The sequence below is a fragment of the Pantherophis guttatus genome, chromosome 3, assembly GCF_059756535.1.
Source record: "Pantherophis guttatus breed Tessera chromosome 3, ASM5975653v1, whole genome shotgun sequence".
In the NCBI taxonomy this organism is placed as follows: Eukaryota; Metazoa; Chordata; class Lepidosauria; order Squamata; family Colubridae; genus Pantherophis; species Pantherophis guttatus.
The window spans coordinates 212,797,757-212,821,277 of NC_142065.1; the positions used below are offsets into that span (position 1 = coordinate 212,797,757).

General features: G+C 43.9%; 2 protein-coding genes across 3 annotated transcripts in view; both read right to left on the reverse strand.

The window, feature by feature from the left end:
- The window catches only part of LOC148114985 (uncharacterized), a 451,234-nt gene that overhangs the window by 66,128 nt on the left and 361,585 nt on the right, over positions 1–23,521 (reverse strand). The gene's annotated exons all lie outside the window — the stretch shown is intronic.
- Positions 8,271–23,521, reverse strand: part of LOC117666902 (secreted Ly-6/uPAR-related protein 1) — a 34,331-nt gene continuing 19,080 nt past the window's right edge. For both annotated transcript variants that reach the window (XM_087890960.1, XM_034419924.3), the window contains 2 exons: positions 14,585–14,704; positions 8,271–8,604 (listed from right to left, as the gene is read on the reverse strand). In XM_087890960.1, the coding sequence (XP_087747086.1) occupies positions 8,402–8,604; positions 14,585–14,704 (323 nt within the window). In that variant the 3' untranslated portion in view covers positions 8,271–8,401. The remainder of the gene's footprint in view (positions 8,605–14,584; positions 14,705–23,521) is intronic.

Consider the following 23,521-nt stretch of genomic DNA (forward strand, 5'->3'; position numbering starts at 1 on the left):
GGAGTTGAAGTTCACACCTCTTCGAGTCACCAAAGTTATAGAATAGAATAGAATAACGGAGTTGGAAGGGACCTTGGAGGTCTTCTAGTCCAACCCCCTGCCCAGGCAGGAAGCCCTACACCACTTCAGAGAAATAGTTATCCAACACCTTCTTAAAAATTTCCAGTGTTGGGGCATTCACAACTTCTGCAGGCAAGTTGTTCCGCTTATTAATTGTTCTAACTGTCAGGAAATTTCTCCTTAGTTCTAGGTTGCTTCTCTCCTTGATTAGTTTCCATCCATTGCTTCTTGTCCTGCCCTCAGGTGCTTTGGAGAATAGTTTGACTCCTTCTTCTTTGTGGCAACCCCTGAGATATTGGAACACTCCTATCATGTCTCCCCTAGTCCTTCTTTTCATTAAACTAGACATACCCAGTTCCTGCAACCGTTCTTCATATGTTTTAGCCTCCAGTCCCCTCATCATCTTTCTTGCTCTTCTTTACACCCTTTCTAGAGTCTCCACATCTTTTTTACATCGTGGCGACCAAAACTGAATGCAATATTCCAAGTGTGGCCTTACCAAGGCATTATAAAGTGGTATGATCACTTTACGTGATCTTGATTCAATCCCTCTGTTTATGCAGCCCAGAACTGTGTTGGCTTTTTTGGCAGCTGCTGCAACACAGCTGGCTCATATCTAAATGGTTGTCTAGTAGGACTCCAAGATCCCTCTCACAGTTACTACTATTGAGCGAGGTACCACATATATGGTACCTGTGCATTTTGTTTTTCTTGCCTAAATGTAGAACCTTGCTTTTTTCACCATTGAATTTCATTTTGTTAGATAGTGCCCAATGTTCAAGTCTGTCAAGATCCATCTGTATCTTGAGCTTATCTTCTGGAGTGTTGGCTATTCCTGCCAGCTTGGTGTCATCTGCAAATTTGATGAGTTCCCCATCTATCCCCATCTACGTTGAGAAACAATAACCTAAAGCATCTGATGAGCTGGTTAAAATCCAGAGTATGCCTCTTTAATTCCACCGAGAATGAAGGATAGTACCTCTAGGTCAGGTGTTCTGAATCAGTGAGCTATAAATCCTCCAGAGAAGCTTTTAAAGCCGATCAGGCTTATGTTGAGAACACTTCAAAATTCATTTAATTCGATTTAATTCATCGACATCAGCTTTACAGAGAGCCCATGTCTCAAATATGAGCTGCCAAGCATAGTCTACAATGCTAATAGGGAGGAATATTTGTAGCTTGGGGTTGACATGAGGGGTCCTCGGTGGTCTCTGAGCTTGCTTGTTTTCTTGCAGACATTTCATGACCCAACTAGGTAACATCATCAGTGCTGATAAGGAGTTTGCACTGATGTTACTGAATTTGGGTAATGAAATGCCTGCAAGAAAACAAGCAAGCTCAGAGACCATCAAGGACCCATCACAGTTTAGAATAGAACAATAACTTTATTGTCAAGTATTGGACTGTGCAGAAATGTGCAGATTAACGTATGTTTTAAATGGAAAGGAAGACTCAGAATTCTATACGATCTGGGATCTGTGGTATAGGTGGTTGAAAAATAAATGCAAAAGTTAACTCTCATTAGGACAATGTATAATCATTAATTAATCTATATATTATTGTTGTATTATGTGTTTAATCTTACAAGGCTTATGTATAAACTGTATAATACCTAGATAATTGATTAGATTCCATATATGTAAATATACAAGATGACTACACATTACCGTACCGTAGAGTTTGAAATGTAATATATTCTTTACTCAATAAAATTTCATTAAAAAAAAAAAAAGAACAATAACTTTATTGTCATTTTGAATGTACCCTAATCGGCATACATTGAAATAAAATTTCATTGCTTCCAGCTCTCAAAGGGTCACCATCTCCAATGTACCCGACATGACCATGACAAAATAACATGACAAAAAGGGGCACAGTTCCAGAGTTTGCAATTTGGGGTTCATACTGTAGGAAGAAATATCCTTCTGGGTTCAACTCCAAGTGGGGGAAAAGACACTGGAAACATGGAGACTGCTTGGAAAGATGGTTTAATGGTGGACAGGATCACATGGCTTGAGTTCCTGAACAGAAAAAAGGGGGCAGATACAGCGAGTTTCCAGGTTTTATGCTCTCTCTGGCTTTGAACTTCCTGGGGCCCCGAAAGAGTATCCTGATTGGTTGTCAGACTCCCAGGGGGCGGGGGTCTTAGCTAGCCTTGCTGGCTGATGTAATCTTCCCAGGTGCCAGGTGCTGAGTTTCTGTTGCTAGATGGGTCCTATTGTGTTAGTTTCTGTTGCTAGATGGGTCCTATTGTGTTGCAGATGATGGTCCATTGACAAAGGTTGGGGAGGGCAGGAAGGTGGGAGCTGCTTCGTCTTTAAAACATGCTTCTCCATTTCTCATACAGGGAAACATAATATTCTGCCTTTTTAATATTTCCTAAAATATTTCATTCTTCTAAGGAAGGGGTGGGTGCTAACTTCCTACAATACAACAGGACCTGTGAAGGAAAGGTAGTTTGATTTGTGTTTTTCTCTCCACAAGACTATCTGAATTAGCACATCCCCTCTGCACAAAGGGCCTCAGTTGACCTATTGTGCCTGAAAGCAAAGCTTTTTCTGCCATCCAAACTGTGCTGTGCAATGGCTTTGTCCATCACAACAATGTAGAACAACCGGATCTGCAAAAGAAGGCCAGGTTCTCCAACTCTTCCTGCAGTTTCAGAGGGACTTATGTCGATATGAAGCACTCTGATTTCTCAATTGTTCCTTTCCAAAGGAACAGTTGGAGCTTCTAAACGACGTCTGAGTTGGAGATGGTGACGGGAGTAATAAAAGAGCAGCCTATGACTGCGGTAATCACAGCCGCACTTCTAGGAAAAAGTCTGAGTGAACTCACAAACACCAACGCATAGGCTGTCCTTCCCAACTGCTTGTCTTCCTGAAGGAGCAGAGCAAAGAATCAGAATAGAGCTGGAAGGGACCTTGGAGGTCTTCTAGTCCAGTGATGGCTAACCTATTTGCCGTCGTATGCCCACACCCATAATTCAATGCGCCCCCCCCGCGCTCCCCTCACTTTTAGCACCTGATGGCACAGTGGGCCTGGTAGGCCTGTTTTTTTGCCTTCCCCTGGCTCCAGAGGCTTTCTTGGAGCCTGGGGAGGGCAAAAACAGCCTTCCCCACCCCCCCGGAGTCCAGAAATGGCCCGTTTTCTGACTTATGGTGGGACCGGAAGGCCCATTTTTCACCCTCCCCAGGCTCCAGAGGCTTTCTAGGAGCCTGGGGAGGGCAAAAACAGCCTTCCCCACCCCCTGGAGGCCCTCCAGAGGCCGGAAACTGCCCATTTTCTGACTTCCGGTGGGCCCAGAACGCCTGAAAATCATGTGACTGGGGCGCGCATGCGCGCTGGAGCTGAGCTAAGGCAACGCTTGCGTGCCCACAGATATGGCTCTGCATGCCACCTGTGGCACGCGTGCTATAGATTCGCCATCACGGTTCTAGTCCAACCCCCTGCTCAAGCAGGAGAGCCTACGCCATTTCTGACAAATGGCAGTCCAGTCTCTTCTTGAAAGCTTCCAGTGATGAAGCTCCCACAACATCCGAAGGCAACTTCTGCTCCACTGGTTGATTGTTGTCACTGTCAAAAAATCCCTCCTTATTTCTAGGTTGAATCTCTCCTTGATCAGCTTCCATCCATTAGTCCTTGTCTGGCCTTCAGGTGCTTTGGAAAATAGGTTGACCCCCTCCTCTCTGGGGCAGCCCCTCAAATATTGGAAGACTGCTATCATGTCTCCCCTGGTCCTTCACTTCACTAGACTAGCCATGCCCAGTTCCTGCATCCGTTCATTGTATGTTTTAGCCTCCAGTCCTCTAATCATCTTGGTTGCTCTTCTCTGCATTCTTTCTAGAGTCTCAACATCTTTTTGATAGTGTGGTGACCAAAACTGGATGCAGCGTTCTAGGTTTGGTCTTACTAAGGCTTTATAGAGTGATATTAGTACTTCCCTTGATCTTGATTGTATCTCTCTGTTAATGCAATTTAGGATTGCATTGGCTTTTTTGGCTGCCGCTGCACACTGTTGGCTCATATTTAATTGATTCATCCCTCTCACAGTTCCTGCTATTAAGTCTGGTTCCACCCAGTCTATATGTGTGCTTTTGGTTTTTCTTGCCTAAGTGTAAGACTTTGCTTTTCTCTACATTGAATTTCAGGTTGTTAGATAGGTCCCAGTGTTTAAGTCTGTCCAGATCCATCTGGATCCTGAGTCTATCATCTAATGTGTTGCCTATGCCAGCTTAGTATCATCTGCATTTGGTAAGATCCCCTTCTATTCCCTCATCTAAGTCATTTATGAAGATATTGAAGAGTACCGGGCCTAGGACAGAACCTACTGCTTACTTCCCTCCATCTAGATGTAGTATCATTGAGGTAGAAATGAGGTAATTAGTAGCAAATAAGGTGAATAAAAGAAATAATCATTCCAAGTCAGGTACATAAAGTCAGATCAAATCTATGAACTCTGAATAAACTTTGAGAGAACCTCTCTATTCACGTGCTTGTTAGAGGCAGCTAAACTCCATTATTGGTAAATATATCTTCTGATGAGGCCCAGCTGTCATCCATCAGGAAAGCTAAGAGTGGGGTTCTGGTGAATGACTGACTCAGATAAAGAAAAGAAGCTGAGCAATTAGTTCATGGATGTCCCCATAATTACTTGACCTATGGCCCTGTGTCAAACACACTGATTCTATACATCTTCTTAATAGAATCAGAAACTACGGAAATTCAGATATATGGGAACATCTGAACGGATATACATGGGAGACAGAAGGTTACTTATTGTTTAAAGTATAGCCATAATTTCTGCATTTAAACATTACAGCACTTAAAGGACAATTGTAAACTATAAAGTGATGAGTTAGTAAAAGTTGTAATAGCTTAATAATTAGTAATTGATGGAGTAGTGAAAATGTGTAGCCACAATAATTTCATTAACTAGTATGTAATGGTTTGGTAATTAGTAAAGTGTAATGTAAGTATAATGTATTTTTAATGTAACCATATATGGAAGCCGGAAGGGCTCATAGAACTCTTTGTCTTGAAAACATATTTAAATCATGAAATCATAATTCGTCTTTGTTCAGATTTGCTAGAACCAAACATTGCACTGAACCTTTGCGCAAATAAATGAATCTGTCTGACCCAGGAATGTGTTTCAGCCTTTCATTTCTACAACATCATTAAGGACTACTTGTTGAGTACAGTTTGTCAGCCAGTTACAAATCCATCTGATGGTGATGTTATCTATCCCACTTTTTTCTAGCTTACCAAGAAGTAGGTTGCGGTCTACTTTGTCGAATGCCTTACTGAAGTCTAAGTACAGTATATTATGTCCACAGTATTTTGCTGGTTTACTAATTTAGGCACTATGTTGAAGAATGAAATCAGATTGGTTTGGCATAATCTGTTTTTAACAAACCCATGTTGACTTCTAGTCATTACTTTACTCGTTTCTAGATGTTGGCAGATCTGTTTTTTTATTATCTTTTCCAGTATCTTCCCTGGTATTGATGTTAGGCTGTAGTTTCCTGGGTTTGTTTTTTCCCTCTTTTTTGAAGATGAGACCCACATCAGGTCTTTTCCAGTCCTCTGGTAATTCCCCAGTGCTCCAGGATTTTTGGAAGATGTGGTACAGTGGTTCTGAGATGATGTCTACTAACTCCTTCAGAACTCTAGGATGTAATCCATCAAGTTCCAGTGATTTATATTCATCAAGATCAGACAAGTGTTCTCTTACCATTTTTTTTTGTTTATTTTAATTTTTATTTCTAGTCTGTCTTTTACAGTTATGTTTTTGGTAGGTTGGATTATTGTTTCTTTTTGCTTTTTTTATTGGAAAAGTTTTACAAACAACAAATTTTCCCCCATTTCCCCCCCCATCCCTCCCCAACCCCCCCAAACCCTCCCTCCCCATGACTTCCCCAAGGTGAAATCCATCCATATTATATTATGTCATACTTTACCACCCCTCTATTCCCCTCCCTGTGGACTATAAATTTTTACATCACAATAAACTATTTCGCCCCTTATAAACTATACATTTCTACACAACATTTAGCTAAAAACTATCTGGTACTTCCTGGTTTGGTATTTATTCTGCACATAATCTATCCAATTCTTCCACTCCCATACATAACTCTCTTGAGTCCGGTCTTTTAAGTATGCTGATATCTTCGCCATTTCTGCAAAACTGGCCATCTTCAAAGTCCATTCTTGAACATCAACCCTTTTCCAATATTGACCAATCAATATTGTTTCTTTTTGCTTGAAGGCCGATGCAAAGAATGAGTTAAGCAGCTCTGCTTTCTCTCTGCTGCCTGTTACTTTTTTTTTTTTTTTTAATTTGATTTATATGCCGCCCTTCTCCGGAGACTCAGGGCAGCTTACAATGTGTTAAGCAATAGCCTTCATCCTTTTGTATATTTTATACAAAGTCAGCTTATTGCCCCCACAAACTGGGTCCTCATTTCACCTACCTTAGAAAGGATGGAAGGCTGAGTCAACCTTGAGCCTTGGAGAGATTCGAACCAGCAGTAATTGCAGGCAGCTGTGTTAATAACAGGGTGCATTAAACCACTGTACTATCAAGACTTCTTTGCCGTCTTCTCTCTTTAGTGGACCAACTGTTTCCTTGATTTTTTTTTCTTGTTATTTATATGTTGGAAGAAACTTTTTTAATAATCTTTGACTTTCGTTGCAAGTCTTTGTTCATTCTGAACCTTTGCTTTCCTGACTTCGTCTTTGCAAATTCTGGCTATCTGCTGATATTCTCTGCCTTAGTGATGTGTCCCTCTTTCCATTTTTTACACTTGTCCTTTTTGTCTTTCAATTTGTCAGAGAGATCTTTGTGCCATGCTGGCTTCTTCTTGGATTGATTTACAAGGCAGATATGAAATGTGCCTTGCACAATTAACCAAAACCAACAGCTCAGCACAAAATCACATTAAAATTCATCTTTTAAAAAATGAATGGAGATAAATTCAAAACAGAACAGTGATGCTTTCTAATTAGCATTTTTTCCAAGCTGTAGAGGCACTTAAAATACTACCTAAAATGAAGGCTTGTTTTTCACTTGTGTGTCATCCCATTTTTGCCCCCTCAAACTGTCTTGTCATTTGCTAAAGTTTAATTAACGAATGTCAGGGTATATATTTGCTAGCTGAACTGTGCAACATGTAAGCTTCCACTGATCTGGATCTCAGGATTATCTGGAAGTGCATGTAAGATTAGAACTAACTGTCAACTTGCAAAGCTTTCAAGTTGCCATGAGCAGGAGGGAGGGAGAACTGAAGTGAATTCCATACATTCTTCCTGACCGCAATCAGAAGGAGGGTGTTAGGTTTCACAGCCAGCCAAAGTGGTTAATTGGAGAATGTGATTTATGACATGGCCAGGGAGGAGGGGAGAGACAGGGTCATAGGGGAACGTAAATCTACGTGGGATCAGTCCTAACTGCATCCGAGTATTGCCGGAATGTTGCTCCTAATAAATGACTATATTTCCTTTGAAGTTTGGATCATGGCTCATGAATTAATTAGGGCATCTTTCGGAAACTTGACACTAACCTGACCAACAACCACATTCATTTTCCAACATTTTTGCAGCAAATGAAAACAAACCTCACTCCCTTCTAGCACTGGTGATGTTATCTAGTTGGGTAAAGAAATGTCTGCAAGAAGTAAACAAGCAGGGACAGAGAGCACCAAGGAGTCCTCCTTTTCCTCCTCCTCCTCCTCCTCCCCACAAACCCCACTCCCTTCTAGTACTCATGTTACCTAGTTGGGTCATGAAACATTCCAAGAAAACCACCAATTTTGGAGAGCACGAAGGTCCCCGCAGTTCTCCTCCTCCTCTCCACAAACATTTCTAGCACTGATAATTGGGAAAGTTGGGTGATGAAACATTTCCAAGAAAACAAGCAAGCTCAGAAAACAGCAAGGACACCACATTTCTCCTCCACCCTTCTCCTCGTCCTCTTCCTCCACCCCTTCTTGTCCACTCCACAAACCTCACTCTCTTCTTGCAATGCTGATGTTGTGCATTGAAAGGCCTGCAAGAAAACCGCCCTGAGTCCTATTGGAGAAGGGCGGTATAGAAATGGAAACAAATAAAGAAAGAAAGAAAGAAAACAATCAAGTTGAGAGAACTCCAAGGACCCCACAGTTCAACCCTGAGCTACAGATATTTTTGCAGTAAGTTCCAGACCAAAGTTTCTGCTCCCATTTTCTTTATTTGAGACAAAGAGGAATCCAGGAATAGGAAGAGAGGACAGCCCATCATTGAACCCATCGTTCTAAGAAAGTAAAGTAGACTCTCGGCCAAATCCTGGAGCAATTCAGTCTCAACTGAAGACGAGGAAGAAAGAAGCCAGAATTCCTCCCAACATGGTGTAGCTGATCTCTAGCCAGGAGGCCCCACTGTGGTTGCAGAGGTCAGTGCGGCAACAGGTCATCAGACGCGTGGAACCAATTTCGTCTATCTCGGAAAGGTTGCAGGTCAGAGAACAGGACCGTGTGACGGTGAGTTCGCCCACAAAAGGGTAGACTGCCAAACAACCAGAAAAATCCAGAGAATTCAGGCATTGCTTTATGGCAAAAAAAAACACACACGCAAAGACCTGTGTATCCTGCTAGAATTGACCCCATGATGTCCTCCAATCTCTCCTAATATCTGGACCACCTTGGAAGGATGAGATCTGTAGGACATCTTCTCTGATGGATATTTAGACTGCGAACATCTTAAGATCATGCAGATCCATCCAGGTATCGCTTAGGGATACCCACAGTTCCTCACACCCATAGATGCTGATGTCAGCATTCTGATGCTGCCATAAAAAGGAGGAGACGAGGCTTGACTTTTCACCTACTTATTTTCTCTGTAGATAATATCCCCTAGGAGATGGGATGGAGGGGGAACATTCCTGTGGGCTGAGGTCAGAAGCTGGGGAGACTGACTTGGAAGATGGCCAATGAGAAGATGAGAATTGGGGAACGGAAAGGGAAGGGTTTGGGGGTCAGAGGGTTAGTATCGGCTACGACGAAGTCGGGGCCAGATCTGTCGTACTCAATAAATGGAATATTTCAGCAAAGATTAATTGTTTGGGAGTGCAATTTATTTGAGATGACATCGAAACCTGACAGCTGAGTTGCCACTACTTTAGGTTACTTTATTGTCATTGCACCTCGTACAACAAAATTAAATGCCATCTTCAGTGTACATCATACTTTAATAATTATTTAATAATTTATATATATATAAATTAAATAATTTATTTAATAATTTTAAATTATTTTAATTGATGTTTGTCTTCTGCTTTTAATAGGCTGTACACCGCCCTGAGTCCTTCGGGAGAAGGGCGGTATAGAAATAAAATTATTATTATTATTATTATTATTATTATTATTATTATTATTATTATTATTATTATTATTATTTAAGAAAACTATAAAAATAAAACAAAAACACACATCCTTCACATTCTATACAACTAAAACCCCTGATATTGCATTAATATTGCACTATACAGTAGAATTCAATATAGTTACTGCCCTGGGATAGAAGCTGTTTTTCAGCCTATTGTCCTGTACCGTCTGCCAGATGGTAATAGTTCAAAAAAAAGGGTGCCCAGGATCAGATGGATCTTTAAGAATGTTTTGAACTTTCTTAAGGCAGCGGGAGCTATAAAGCTCTTCCAAAGAGGGGAGAGGGCGACCAATGATCCTCTGGGCAATGATGTTGACTCTCTGGAGCACCGTTCTATCTGCAATTGGCAAATCATGCACAGGTGCAGTAAATTAAAATACTCTCTATGGTGCAATGGTTGAAGGTAATTCTACCAGCAAATTTTCATTCAGTTGTTGTTTCCCAGGAAGTCTCAGGTAGAATAATCTACTCTTCCAACTTTCGGATTTCACTGTAGCACAGAAAGTTCAAGTAAGCAATTTTCTTTTGGGTTGTTCCTTCCTTTCATCTCTCCTGCCCTGCAGTTGGGGATCCCATGGTCAGCAGAGTAGAGTTCTAGATAATTATAGGGCAAGGCAACAGCTGTAATGGGAAGGGCACTTTCACGTCTGGGCATGTGCTAGCCTTAAAAATGACTCGAGGCCTCAAAGTTCCTATGTTGGTCTGCTGGGTTAGAAAATGATCCCACTTATTTCTGGTGCGGTTGTGGCAACAGAATCATCATCGAATCTTTAGTGATGGGCCTAGAAATAACCTTGTTAATCTTCTAGTCCAGGAGTGTCAAACTTGATTTCATTGAGGGCTGCTTCAGGGTTGTGTTTGACCTCGGAAGGCCGGGTGTGGGCATGGCTGGTGGTGGGCATGATTGGTGGTGGGCATGGTCAGCTCAATGTCACTTGTGTCAGGGGCATCTGTGGTGGCCAAGTGCTAAGGAAGGACTTCCCTATGACCCTCCCTCACTCTTATTATAATCTTTCTATCTTCCTTCCTTCCTTCCTTCCTTCCTTCCTTCCTTCCTTCCTTCCTTCCTTTCTTCCTTTTCTTCCTTTTCTTCTTTTTCCTTCCTTGCTTCCCTAATTCTCTTTTCTTCTTCTTTTTCTTCTTTCCTTCTTTTCCCTTCCTTGCTCTCTTCCCATCATCCCTTCTTTTTCGTCCTCTTTCCTCTTTCCTCGTTTCCCTTTCTCCTTTCCTCTCCCTTCTTGCATGCTCAAATGCAAAAGGGGAAACATTTCTCCTTTTGTTTTGTTTTCAGTTTGTTTTGATAGCCCTCTGCCAAGGAAAATGGAGCCGGGTGGGGGCTGCACACGCCTCACTCCCCTGAGCTCCATTTTCCCTGGCAGAGGCACTGTGGGCCGGTCCTTTGCTGTTTCCAGGCCAGCCCCGTGAGCGTTGAGTTTGATACCCCTATTCTAGCCCAACCCCGAAACCAAGGCAGGAGATCTTATACCCCCCTGGGCAAGTGGTTATCCCATCTTTTTTTGAAGACCTCCAGTCAGTGGTGGGATTCAGCCAGTTCGCACTATTCGGGAGAACCGGTTGTTAACTTTCTATGCAGTTCGGAGAATCGGTTGTTGGAAGAAATCTTATTTTGTTTTTTTTTTCACTTTACAGGGCTAATCCTGTAAGGAAGGCAGGAAGGAAACATTCTGGTGTTATTTCTAGCCTAATCTTTATTGCCCTGCTTACAGAAACTGCCTCTCTGGTTAACCCTTATTACATTGTAACAGCTAAGGCGAAGCACCCATCGACGTGAGTGATGTTGAGTTGGCCATGCCAACATGGTTACATGACCACACTGAGCCACGCCTACCCAGCTGGTCATTAGGGCAGAGAACCAGTTTTTAAATTATTTGAATCCCACCACTGCCTCCAATGATGGAACACCCACAACTCTGGGAGGCAAGCTATCCCACCGATTAATTGTTCTCACTGCCAGGAAATTCCTCCTTATTTCCAAACTGGATCTCCCTCTGAGGAGCTTCCACCCATTGCTTCTTGTCTTGCCCTCAGGAATTATGGAAAATAATTCAACCCCTTCTTCCTTGTGACAACCCTTCAAGTATTGGAAGATCCTATCATGTCTCTCCTGAGTCTTCTCTTCATTAGGTTAAACATATCTCCTAGTTCCCTTTGCAGCTCATTTTTATTTTTAATTTGATTTATATGCCGCCCTTCTCCGGAGACTCAGGGTGGCTTACAATGTGTTAAGCAATAGCCTTCATACTTTTGTATATTTATACAAAGTCAGCTTATTGCCCCCATAAACTGAGTCCTCAATTTACCTACCTTAGAAAGGATGGAAGGCTGAGTCAACCTTGAGCCTGGCGAGATTCGATCTTACTTTAATTGCAGACAGCTGGTGTTAAATTACAGCGCTTAGTCTGTTGAGCTATCCAGGCTCCTGTACATTTTAGCCTCCAGCTCCCTAATCAACTTTGTTGCTCTTCTCTGCATTCTTTCTAGAATCTCAACATCTGTTTTCTATAGTGGTGACCAAAACAGGACAAAGTGTTCCAGTAGTACACTGTTGGGCCATACTTAAGTGTTCACTAGGACATCTAGATTCCTCTCCCAGTTACTAACATTGAGCCAGGTACCCCCTATTCTATACCTGTGCATTTGGTGGTTCCTGCCTAAGAGTAGGACCTTACTTTTCACAACACTGAACTGCATCTTGTTGTTGTGGCACCTCCAACAATCAAATCAGAGGAGGAGGAGGAGGCGTGGGAGTCAGGGTCAGCATCAAGGCAACCCGAGAGCTTCGAGGGGGAAGAGAGAATGGAACTGGCAGAGAGAGAGGGTGGCAGAGCCTAGGCCATCCGTCAGCCCACAGATGGAGAGTCAACAGCCCCCAGGTCTGGAGGTGGCTGATGAGGAAGAACAGGAACAGCTGGGTCTAGTGCCTGAAACGCGGATGCACAGAAGGCAGAGGAGAGGAGAGCAGTGGAAATCTGTGGGCCGGTCCTTGGGATGGAAGAGCCACTGCTGCTAGCGAAGCCCCACCCTAGCTCTGGGGATAATAGGCAGGGGGCAGAGATGAATAGATGTGGCAGACAACTATTCATCTCCTGGCTGGTCGGACTTGTTACCCTGCGTTGAGAGAGAAACTGGCGCTGGCGCTCCTAATAAAGGAATCTTTGAGTTCACTTCAGAGGATTTGTCGTGTTTAGGGAACTGGATCAAAACACTTGTTGGATAGGGCCCAATGCTCAAGTCACGGGCCTGGTGGCTCAGCAGACTAAAAGCATTGTATTTAACACCAGCTGTCTGCAATTAAAGTAAGATCGAATCTCGCCAGGCTCAAGGTTGACTCAGCCTTCCATCCTTTCTAAGGTAGGTAAATTGAGGACCCAGTTTGTGGGGCAATAAGCTGACTTTGTATAAATATACAAAAGAATGAAGGCTATTGCTTAGCGCATTGTAAGCCGCCCTGAGTCTCCGGAGAAGGGAGGCATATAAATCAAATTAAAAAAAAAAAAGTCTGCCGAGAGTCTTCCCAAGTGTTGGAGAATTTGATAAGTTCCCTTTCTATCCATAGGGTGTCATAAACTCTGTGGGATGTAGTTAATAAAATCAAGAGTGGCTATCAAAGCTTCATCTGAAGGTTTTGCGCATCACACGTGCACAGTAGAGCTTTGATTCCACGGTTGTGATTGAAGTCTTGACTTTGTGGATCACCTCTGTTGACACTCATGAACTGGAGAGTGCTTTAAACTAAAACGACTGCAGAATTACAATGCCCAAGACCTCCCCATTTCTGGGTTCCTACTATCTAAGGAGAAGTCTATGGAGGTTCTCAGTCCTCCAGGTCCTGGTTGTCTCAAAGGTGCTCTTTTCAAGAGGCAACTGGACTTTCTGGTTTTTCTTTGAAGACATTTCGCTTCTCATTCAAGAAGCTGAAGAAGAATGGATGGAGAATGGATCCTGTCTCTATCCAAAATATGGACCTTGTTGTCTTCAAAAGAGTGGCCTGTGTCTTTTAAAAGACCATATTTTGGACAGAGAAAATAGCTGGTTTGAAGGAGGGGTTAAAGAAGCCATCTATGTCCAAATTGAACAGCCCTCTCTCGACAGAGGGGGGTTGGGATACAATATCATCTATCTCCAGTCTGCAACACAGTCCTTTCAGCAGTTCCAAGAAGGCTCCACACCTTCAAGATGTTTCACTTCACATCTGAGAAGCTTTTTCAGCTCTGACTGGATGGTGGGGAATGGAAGGATTGATACTCCTTGCAGACAAAGCTGGTCATTTGCATCCTTTTAGCAAATCATTAAGGCCATTTGAAGGTTTATTTGTGTCCTCAGGGTCACCTAAGTGGTGCAAATGGGTGTGGAGCCTTCTTGGAACTGTTGAAAGGACTATGTTGTAGACTGGAGTTAGATGATGTTTTTATCCCACCCACCCCCTCTGTCGAGAGAGGGCTGTTCAATTTGGACATAGATGGCCTTTTTGGCCCCTCTTTCAAACCAGCAGTCCTCTCTGTCCAAAATGTGGACTTGGTGGTCCTCAAAACCGTGGCCTTTGTCTTTTAAATGCTGAATCTTGTCCAGATGGGTTTGTTCTGCTACGTTGTGCCATGCGTTTGTGAAGTGGTTGTTTTGTTTCCCCAACGTACAAATCTCACTGCATTGTACTGCATATGCCATGGAAAAAAAGCACCTTTGGGACAACCATGACCTGGATGACTGAGATTCCCCGTAGACAATTCAACAGGTTCTCCCTTTTTAGTAGCCACCTGTTATCTCGATGTCATTGCCATGTCCTGCAACCGTTCTTCAAATGTTTTAGCCTCCTGTCCCTTAATTATCTTTGTTGCTCTTGTCTGCACTCTTTGTCATTGCCAACATGCAAAATATCTATGTCATTGCCAACATGCAAAATATCTGCACACTTTGTCATGCCCAGGCTGTGAGGTTATGTGAGGATGATCCAGAGACATACATTTTTAATCCCTTTTTCATAGACTGAGGAGGAAGAGGAGAGAAAGTCTTCTCCATTTGACCTTGACCTGTAGAAAGGAAGACTTGCGCATCTTAGATCAACTTTGTCCTTCAACCTCACCTTCTTCAAGAGAATGCATTGTCGTCATACACATGGTTTGGTTTGGCATACAGTTAGACACTGTCATGCATTTCTCAGGTCTTGTGGGCTCCCGGCATGAAAAACATCGCAGAGATTGGGCTGTCGTGAAAAAAAAGAAGCATATATAAACGTCTAGAGCTATTAAACAAGGAGAGAGAACTGCAACTGGATTAAGGTTCATTTAATCTTCCTTGGTTCTTAGACAAAATAGAGAACAAAAGGGTTGGATGGGATCTTGGAGATCTTCTAATCCAACCCGCTGCTCAAGCAGGAGATCCTATACCAGTGATGGCTAACTTTTTTTGCCATCGCGTGCCAAAAGTGGGGGGAGTGTGTGGGGGGGTCGTTTGTGTGCATGCCCACACCCATAATTCTATGTGCCCCACCCCCTGTGCATGCATGTGCAAACCCCCCCCCCGTATTCCCCCTACTTTTGGCATGTGATAGCAAGGTAGGCCCATTTTTCGCTCTCCCCAGGCTCCAGGGCCTTTCTAGGAGGGCGAAAATGGCCTCCCCCACTCCCCGGGAGTCCCTCCGGAGGCCGGAAACAGCCTTTCCCCTGACTTCCAGTGGGCCCAAAAGGCCCAAAGATCAGCTAGCCGGGGCGCGCATGCACGCCGGAGCTGAGCTCGCATGCCCACTGATATGGCTCCATGTGCCACCTGTGGCATGCATGTCATAGGTTCACCATCACGGTCCTATACCATTCCAGACAAGTGTGTGTCCAGTCTCTTTTTAAAAACCTCCAGTGATGGAGCACCCACAACTTGTGAAGGCAACTTTAGTTCCACTGGTTATTTGTTCTCACGGTTAGGAAGGTTCTGTCCTTGATAGTTGATGGTTTCCATCCATTGCTTCCTGTCCTGTTTTCAGGCGCTTTGCAGAATAGGTTGACCCCCTCTTGTTTGTTGCAGCCCCTCAAATATTGGAACACTGCTCTCATGTCACCCCTACTCCTTCTTTTCAGTAAACTAAAGTAAAGGTAAAGGTTCCCCTTGCACATACGTGCTAGTCGTTCCTGGCTCTAGGGGGCGGTGCTCATCTCCGTTTCAAAGCCGAAGAGCCAGCGCTGTCCGAAGACGTCTCCGTGGTCATGTGGCCGGCATGACTCAACGCCAAAGGCGCACGGAACGCTGTTCCCTTCCCACCAAAGGTGGCCCCTATTTTTCTACTTGCATTTTTTACCTGCTTTCGAACTGCTAGGTTGGCAGAAGCTGGGACAAGTCACGGGAGCTCACTCCGTTACGTGGCACTAGGGATTCGAACCGCTGAACTGCCGACCTTTCGATCAACAAGCTCAGCGTCTTAGCCACTGAGCCACTGCATCCCTTTTCATTAGACTAGACCTACCCAATTCCTGCAACCGTTCTTCATATGTTTTAGCCTCCTGTCCCCTAATCATCTTTGTTGCTCTTCTCTGCCCTCTTTCTAGAATCTCCACATCTTTTCTGAATTGTGGTGACCAACCTTGGACGCGGTATTTCAAATGTTTGTCTTACAAACATAGTATAAAGTGGTAGTACTATTTCAAATAATAAATACAAATCAAAGCCAAATGCATTACTTTGATCGTCCGTCCAGTTTGCTGCATCAGGAGACTGTCTGAGTCATTCTGAGACACCCAATTCTTTCAACATATTGTGCTGGATGCAACATGCCAAGCATGTTGCATCCAGCACAATAGCTATTACAACAATGCATACAACAATAGCTATTACAACAATGCATACAACAATAGCTATTACAACAATGCATTGTTGTAAGAGCTACGGGGATTAAGTTGCCTTGGAGTTGTGGTAAAAGGGACCTTGTGAGCTGCATTCATATATCAAACCTATGAGATGCTGATGCATATTATATCAAATCTATGAGATTCTGCATTACAAGAAATGAAGAAGCTTCTTCGATGAGAAGTGAAACATCTACAAGGAAAGACAAAGTCCAATTGCCTTTTGAAAAAGCACATGACCTGGATGACTGAGAATCTCTATAGATTTTAGCCTAATAGGGTATTGATTGATTGATTATATGACATAAAGTCATTGACACACTTAGAGGCCACACATATTCTTCAAGAGAACCTGTCCCCAACCTAGACTTTCTGGACAGGGAGGACTGCTGGTTTGAAAGAGGGATCAAGGAGGATATCTATGTTAAAATTGAACAGCCCTATTTGAGGGGCTGCCCCAGAGAGGAGGGGGTCAAGCTATTTTCCAAGGCACCTTGAAGGCCAGACAAGGAATAATGGATGGAAACTGAACAAGGAGAGAAGCAACCTAGAAACGAGGAGAAAGTTTCTGACAGTGAGAACAATCAACCCATGGAACAGAAGTTGCCTTCAGAAGTTGTGGGAGCTTCATCATTGGAAGCTTTCAAGAAGAGACTGGACTGCCATCTGTCAGAAATGGTGTAGGGTCTCCTGCTTGGGCGGGGGGTTGGACTAGATGACCTACAAGATCCCTTCCAACTCTGTTAACCTGTAATCTATAATCAATAGATAGGAAGGACACAATACAACCTATCTCTACAACCCAAGAAGCAGTTCCAAGAAGGCTCCACACCCATTCGCACTACTCAGGTGATCCTGAGGACACAGATAAACCCCCCAAGTGGCCTCAATGGCCCTCAAAAAGGATGCAAATCAGTGGTAGGTTCCTCCTGGTTCGGTCCGGTTCGGCCGAGCCGGTAGCGGTGACGATATGATGTCACCGAACCAGTTCTCCCCCCCCCGCCCTCCCACCCCACCACGTTATTCTTACCTTTTATTTGGTCCCACCCCCAATCTATTGCTGCCTCCTGAGTCCCAGCTGATGACTAGAGGGAAAAAAAACTGTTTAAACTCTTGACGCGGGGCTTCAAAGGGCCGCCCTACAGCTGATCAGTGTTAAAAGCAAACAAATGAGTCGGGTCGTAAGTGCGAGGACTGGTCGTAAGTGCGAGGACCTTCCAGAAATGACTCTGACCAGCTAGCCACGCCCACCTAGTCACATGACCTCCAAGCCACACCCACAAAATAAGCCACGCCCACAGAACCGGTAGTAAAAAAAATTAGAACCCACCCCTGATGCAAATGACCAGCAGTCTGCAAGGAATATCAATCCTTCCATTCTCCACCATCCATTCAGAGCTGAAGAAGCTTCTTGGATAAGAAGCGAAATGTCTTCAAAGAAAAACGAAGTCCAGTTGCTTGTTGAAAAAGTACCTTTGGGACAACCACGACCTGATGACTGAGAATCTCCCTAGGCATTGTAAGAACCTTTAATCTTATAAGACCCTTTATGGCCCCAATTAGAATATAGAATAGCAGAGTTGGAAGGGACCTTGGCTGTCTTCTAGTCCAACTCCCTGCTTGCGCAGGAGATACTATACCCGTTATGGCAAACCTATGGCACGCAGCGCCCTCGCTGTGGCCACATGAGCTGTTGCTCCTGTGAGGATATGGTTTGAGCCTAACAAGTTGTCTAGGCAATATATGTGTTCTGTGACTTTAATATGAATATCTATTGTGTAACTTTAAGGCTTTAATGCTGAGTCATGCTGTAATTAGGTAATGACTGGTTGTGAGAGTATTTAAGCAAGGTATTGTAACGTGTTCAGATGCTGCTATGATAAGCTACCGTAGTGTGAGGAGTGCTAGCCATTGTGCTATCATCGTTGGATGGATGCTACCATCGTGGTTTGTGAACCAGAGTGAGTTTGTTATTCTAACCAACTACTGTTTGTTGGGTAAGAAGATTCTGTAACTACTGGACTGATTTAACTGGCAAAGACTTGGATTGATTTAAAGACTATGAGATTGTTGTTTCACTATAAAGTAAACTTTTGATAAACCAGTTTGCATATCTCTTATTCATTGCTCTCAGCAACGTTTCCTTGTGCATTTGCTCTGCTGGTTGGTAACACGACACCAATATCCTTAACAGCCCCAATTCAGCTTTGCCACGCATGCACATGTGCCTCCCACTGGCCAGCTGGTTGTCGGGTCTCTGCTGCACATGTGCAGGGGGTGGGGCGCGTGCGGAGGGCACACACGCATTTACAGCGGATGGGGTGCATGCAGGAGTATGTGTGCATGTGCAGGGGGCAAGGCTAACGCAGGGGGGACATGCATACATGCGTGGGGGTGGGGCGAGTTTAGGGGATGTGCACGCATGTGCGGGGGTCCACGCACGCATGCATGGAGCATGTGCATGCATGGGGCATGTGTGCAGGGGGAAGTGTGCATGCTCGGGGCTACATGTGCAAGCACGGGACCGCATGCACATTGCATCTTGGGGGTTCACATGTGTGCTTTGGGCACCCAGTCTGGAAAAGATTAGCCATCACTGTCCATTCTGGAGAAACTTCCATTGATGGAGCACCTACAACTTCTGGAGGCAAGCAGTTCCACTGGTTAATTGTTCTCACTATCAGGAAATTTCTCCTTAGTTCTAGTTTGGATCTCTCTGATAATCTTCCATCTGTTACTTCTTCTCCTTCCCTTAGGTGCTTTGGGGGCATAAATTGAACTCCTTTTCTCTGTGACAGCCTCTTAAATATTGGAAAACTGCTATTATGTCCCCCTTAATCCTGGTCTTTGTTAGATAATCCTATCCAATTTGTGCAACGTATCATCATATGATTATTGTGGCTCCGTTACCGGAGCCTGTGTCATCATCAGGAGAGGACTCCGAGAGTGAAGGGGAGGAGTTGGCAAGGCCTCCCTCTCCAGGAACCTCCTCTCTGGCAATGCCTTCGGTGTCCGCCGAAGGGCAAGAGATAGGGCCAGGGCCAAGCATGTCCACGCAGCCACAGGTGGACAGTGATGAAAGTAATGAGTCTTGGCTGGATCTACGCCAGCATCGCAGAGATAAGCGCGTGCAACAGAAGAAAAGGCGTGCCAGAGATTAGGCTGAGTCACTGGACCACACCCCACAGGATATAAAATGGAGCGTGGTGGCCAGTCAAGCCTTGTGACGAACAAAGCTGAGAGCTTCCACGCCATTCTGCATTGCCGGACTTTTGCTTTAAGACTTTGCTGGAGTATCTCTGGACTTGATTAATTCCGTAATTATTGAGCTGCTTTCCTTTGATGTACCAGATGCAGGGAGAAGTTATTTCTCCCCTTTGTAAATAATAAACTCTTGGCAGGCAGCCACTAGGTTGTTGCCAAGTTCCGTTATCATAAGGAAAAGGATTTTGCCAGCTGGTTTGGTCTTTAACTCCTGAACGTCTGTTGGTGTGTGTGCGTGGGGTTGGGGACAGAACAATGATCATATTTTAACCTCCATTCCCCTAATCAATCTTGTTGCTCTTCTCTGCACTCTTTTTATTTATTTATTAGTCCAATTTATATGCCGCCCTTCTCCGTAGACTCAGGGCGGCTTACAATGCATTATAGCAATAGCTTGCATACTTTTATGTATATACCTGCTTATTAGGGCTTTTGGACCCCCTAAGCGGTGTTGTTCTATACAAAGCTGGCTTATTGCCCCCACAATCCGGGTCCTCAATTTACCTACCTCGAAAGGATGGAAGGCTGAGTCAACCTTGAGCCTGGTGAGATTTGAACTCGCACTAATTGCAGGCAGCTGGCAGCTAAGTGCTAGCACTTAACAGCACTTAGTCCGCTGCACCACTGAGACTCATAAGTGTCTCAACATAAGTGGCTCATAAGTGTCTCAACATAAGTGGCTCATAAGTGTCTCAACATCTCTTTTTATATTGGGGTGACCAAAATGGGATGCAATATTTCAAACGTGTCTTTACAAAGATAGTATAAGAGTGGGAGTAACCCTTCACCTGTCCACAACTGAGCCACAAGATCCTGCAAATTCCATGCTGATAAAAACCATTGTGTTGGGATCAGACTTCCTTGCACCTGATACGAAATAAAAATGGTTTGTTTGTTTCTTTGCGACTTTCCTTTGCCCTCCCGGCGTTATTTCATGCAATCTGATCTTCCTTTTTCTTAGTCCATTCTTCGGCGATTAGCAGCTGGGTTAACCGAGCTGTTTTGTTGACATCGCTTTAAAAAAATGCAATGGTTCTTTAGAGGTACATTTATATAACACACAATAGGTCCAGAAAACAAGCATTCAGAATGATTTAACTTGGGAGTTCTTAAGAGAACATTTTAATCCTGGGATTATTGGGAGTTTAGAAGGTAGAAATGGAAGGTAGTTCTTTTTTTTTTTTTTAATTTGATTTATATGCCGCCCTTCTCCGGAGACTCAGGGCGGCTTACAATGCGTTAAGCAATAGCCTTCATACTTTTGTATATTTTATACAAAGTCAGCTTATTGCCCCCACAAACTGGGTCCTCAATTTACCTACCTTAGAAAGGATGGAAGGCTGAGTCAACCTTGAGCCTGGGGAGATTCGAACCTGCAGTAATTGCAGACAGCTGGTGTTAATCACAATGCTATCAGTCTGCTGAGTCACCAGGCCCATTCTTGATTTACAACCAGTGGTAGGTTTCACATATTCTTACTACCAGTTCGCCACATGTGCATGCTCGCTTCGCATGTGCGCCTTCAGCGCAGGCGCCCTGCCTTCTGTGCACGTGCTTTGCTTGTGCATGTGCCTTCCATGCATATGCCCAGCCTCGAAAACATAGCTAAATAGGACGGCATTATATTGGGGCTGCTGAGCGGCCCACTCGCAATCACCGCTACCAGTTCACCCGATGTTGTGGTCCGCCAGCAGCCTGTGGAGCTGGCAGCGGAGTCGGACAGCGATGAGGCTGAGGAAGGACATGGGCCCGTCCCGGAGGCTGGGGAAGGCCCAGAGGAGGGCTCTGCATCAGAGGCAGAGATGGGGCCAGGTACATCTGGGAGCAATGCGCAGACTCCGGAGCCTCCAGAGGCTGACAGTAGAGAGGCAGGGGAACAGGAGGAGCCTGTTCCTAGTGCACGTATGAGAAGAGCTGCCAGAAGGCAGGAGCAGCTCAAGCAAAGAGGACAACTCAGGAGTAGGGCCAAGAGATGATTGGCCCCTCCCATAAGGCTTAAAACAGACCAGTAATGGCATTTGGGCTTTGCCGGAAACCAACGTTGGTAACTTCGTCTTCTTCTTCATCTACGTCTTGTATTTATTTTTGTATCTGGGACTTCTGAACGTTTGCCAAGAAAGGCCTTTGGCAGTTTGCCTAATTGGACCAAGGTTTGCGATAGGACTGAGGAATTTGTGTCGGGAGGAATTTGCTTTAATTTAGTTGAACGACGCTGGGAATAAAGTCATTCTCAGCTGTTCGAATAAAGTTTGTTTGTTTTTTCACGAGCTGTTTTTCCTACTACTTACTTGGGCCTGGATCACAACACCCGAACCGGTCTGAACCGGCTGAATTGCACGTCTGTTTATAACACTTGGCTTAGTGGCTGTTCCAAGTTACAAATTTAAACATTTTATTAGATAAGAGAATAAAATAGAAAAATACAAAAGCAAATGGTAAGGCACAGCGGGGAGGAAAAAGGAGGAAGGCAAGTGAGGACGGGAGGAAGAAAAGAAAACTGTCTTTCCCCTTTTCCTCCCCTCTGTGTCTTACTATTTGCTTTTGTATTTTTGTGAGCGTTGAAAGTTACAACAGCACTGAAAAAGGGGACTTATGACCATTGCGGCATCCCCATAGTCATGTGATCAAAATTCGGACACTTGGCCACTGACTCATATTTACGACAGTTGCAGTTTTCTGGGGTCATGTTATCCCGTTTGGCAACCTTCTGACAAGCAAAGTCCATGGGGAAGCCGGATTCACTTAACAATGGCATTACCAGCTTAACAACTGCAGTGATTCATTTAACAACTGTGGCAAGAAAGGTCGTAAAATGGGGCAAGGCTCATTTAACAAATGTCTCACATAACAACAGAAATTTGGGGCTCCGTTGTGGTCATAAGTCAAGGACTACCTGTATACGGCATAAAATATATCTTTATGTGTAAGAGGGAGATTGAATTTTGTCACATTCTTTGACAAAGTAACAAAATTAGTGGACCGGAGGAATGCTGTAGATATAATTTACTTGGACTTCAGTAAGGCATTTGATAAAGTAGACCATAACCTACTACTAGATAAAGTAGAAAAATGTGAGTTAGACAGCATCACCACCAGATGGATTCGTACCTGGCTGACCAATCGCACTCAATGTGTAGTCCTCAATGGAACTACTTTTACCTGGAGGGAAGTATGCAATGGGGTACCCCAAGGCTCTGTTTTAGGCCCAATACCCTTCAACATTTTCCTCAATGATTTGGATGAGGGGATAGATGGGAAACTCATCAAATTTGCAGACGCGGTTTTAGATTGTGCAGAAATGAATAGATTAACTCTAAGAATAAGAGATAAAGAGGAATCAGTGTATTTCAAGACATGGGGAAGATTTTATATATGGTTAGAAAAGAAACATGAAGATAAGAGGAGAGATAAATGATTTAGATAATAGAAAGTTAAACGAGGGAGAGGATAAAAAAGAAACAGAAACCCAGATGACACCAGAGTAAATGAAAAAGGGGGATGGGGAAAAGAAAGAAGATAATAAGAATAAGTGTACAGTTATGATGATAATACTGATAGAATAAATCTGAAAAGAAATTGAAAGAAAGTATATACTATTAGAATACAGGAGTTGCTCGGATACCAAACAAGGAGAATATCCCACAGCAAAGAAGATAGAAAGGAGAGAGGAGGAGAGGGTAGGAAGAGGAGAGGGAGGGAGAGGAATGGAAGAAAGGGAAAAGGAAAGGAAGGAAGGGTAGGGGATAGGAGTAGGAGAGAAGGTGAGTAGGGGAAAAGAAGAGAGGAGCGGGGGAAAGGAAGGGGAAGTAGGATGAGGTAGGAGAGGAGGAAGGAGAAAGTAGGAGAGTAGAGGAGGGAGGGAGAGGAATGGAAGAAAGGGAAAAGGAGAGGAAGGAAGGGTAGGGGATGGGATGGGAGTAGGA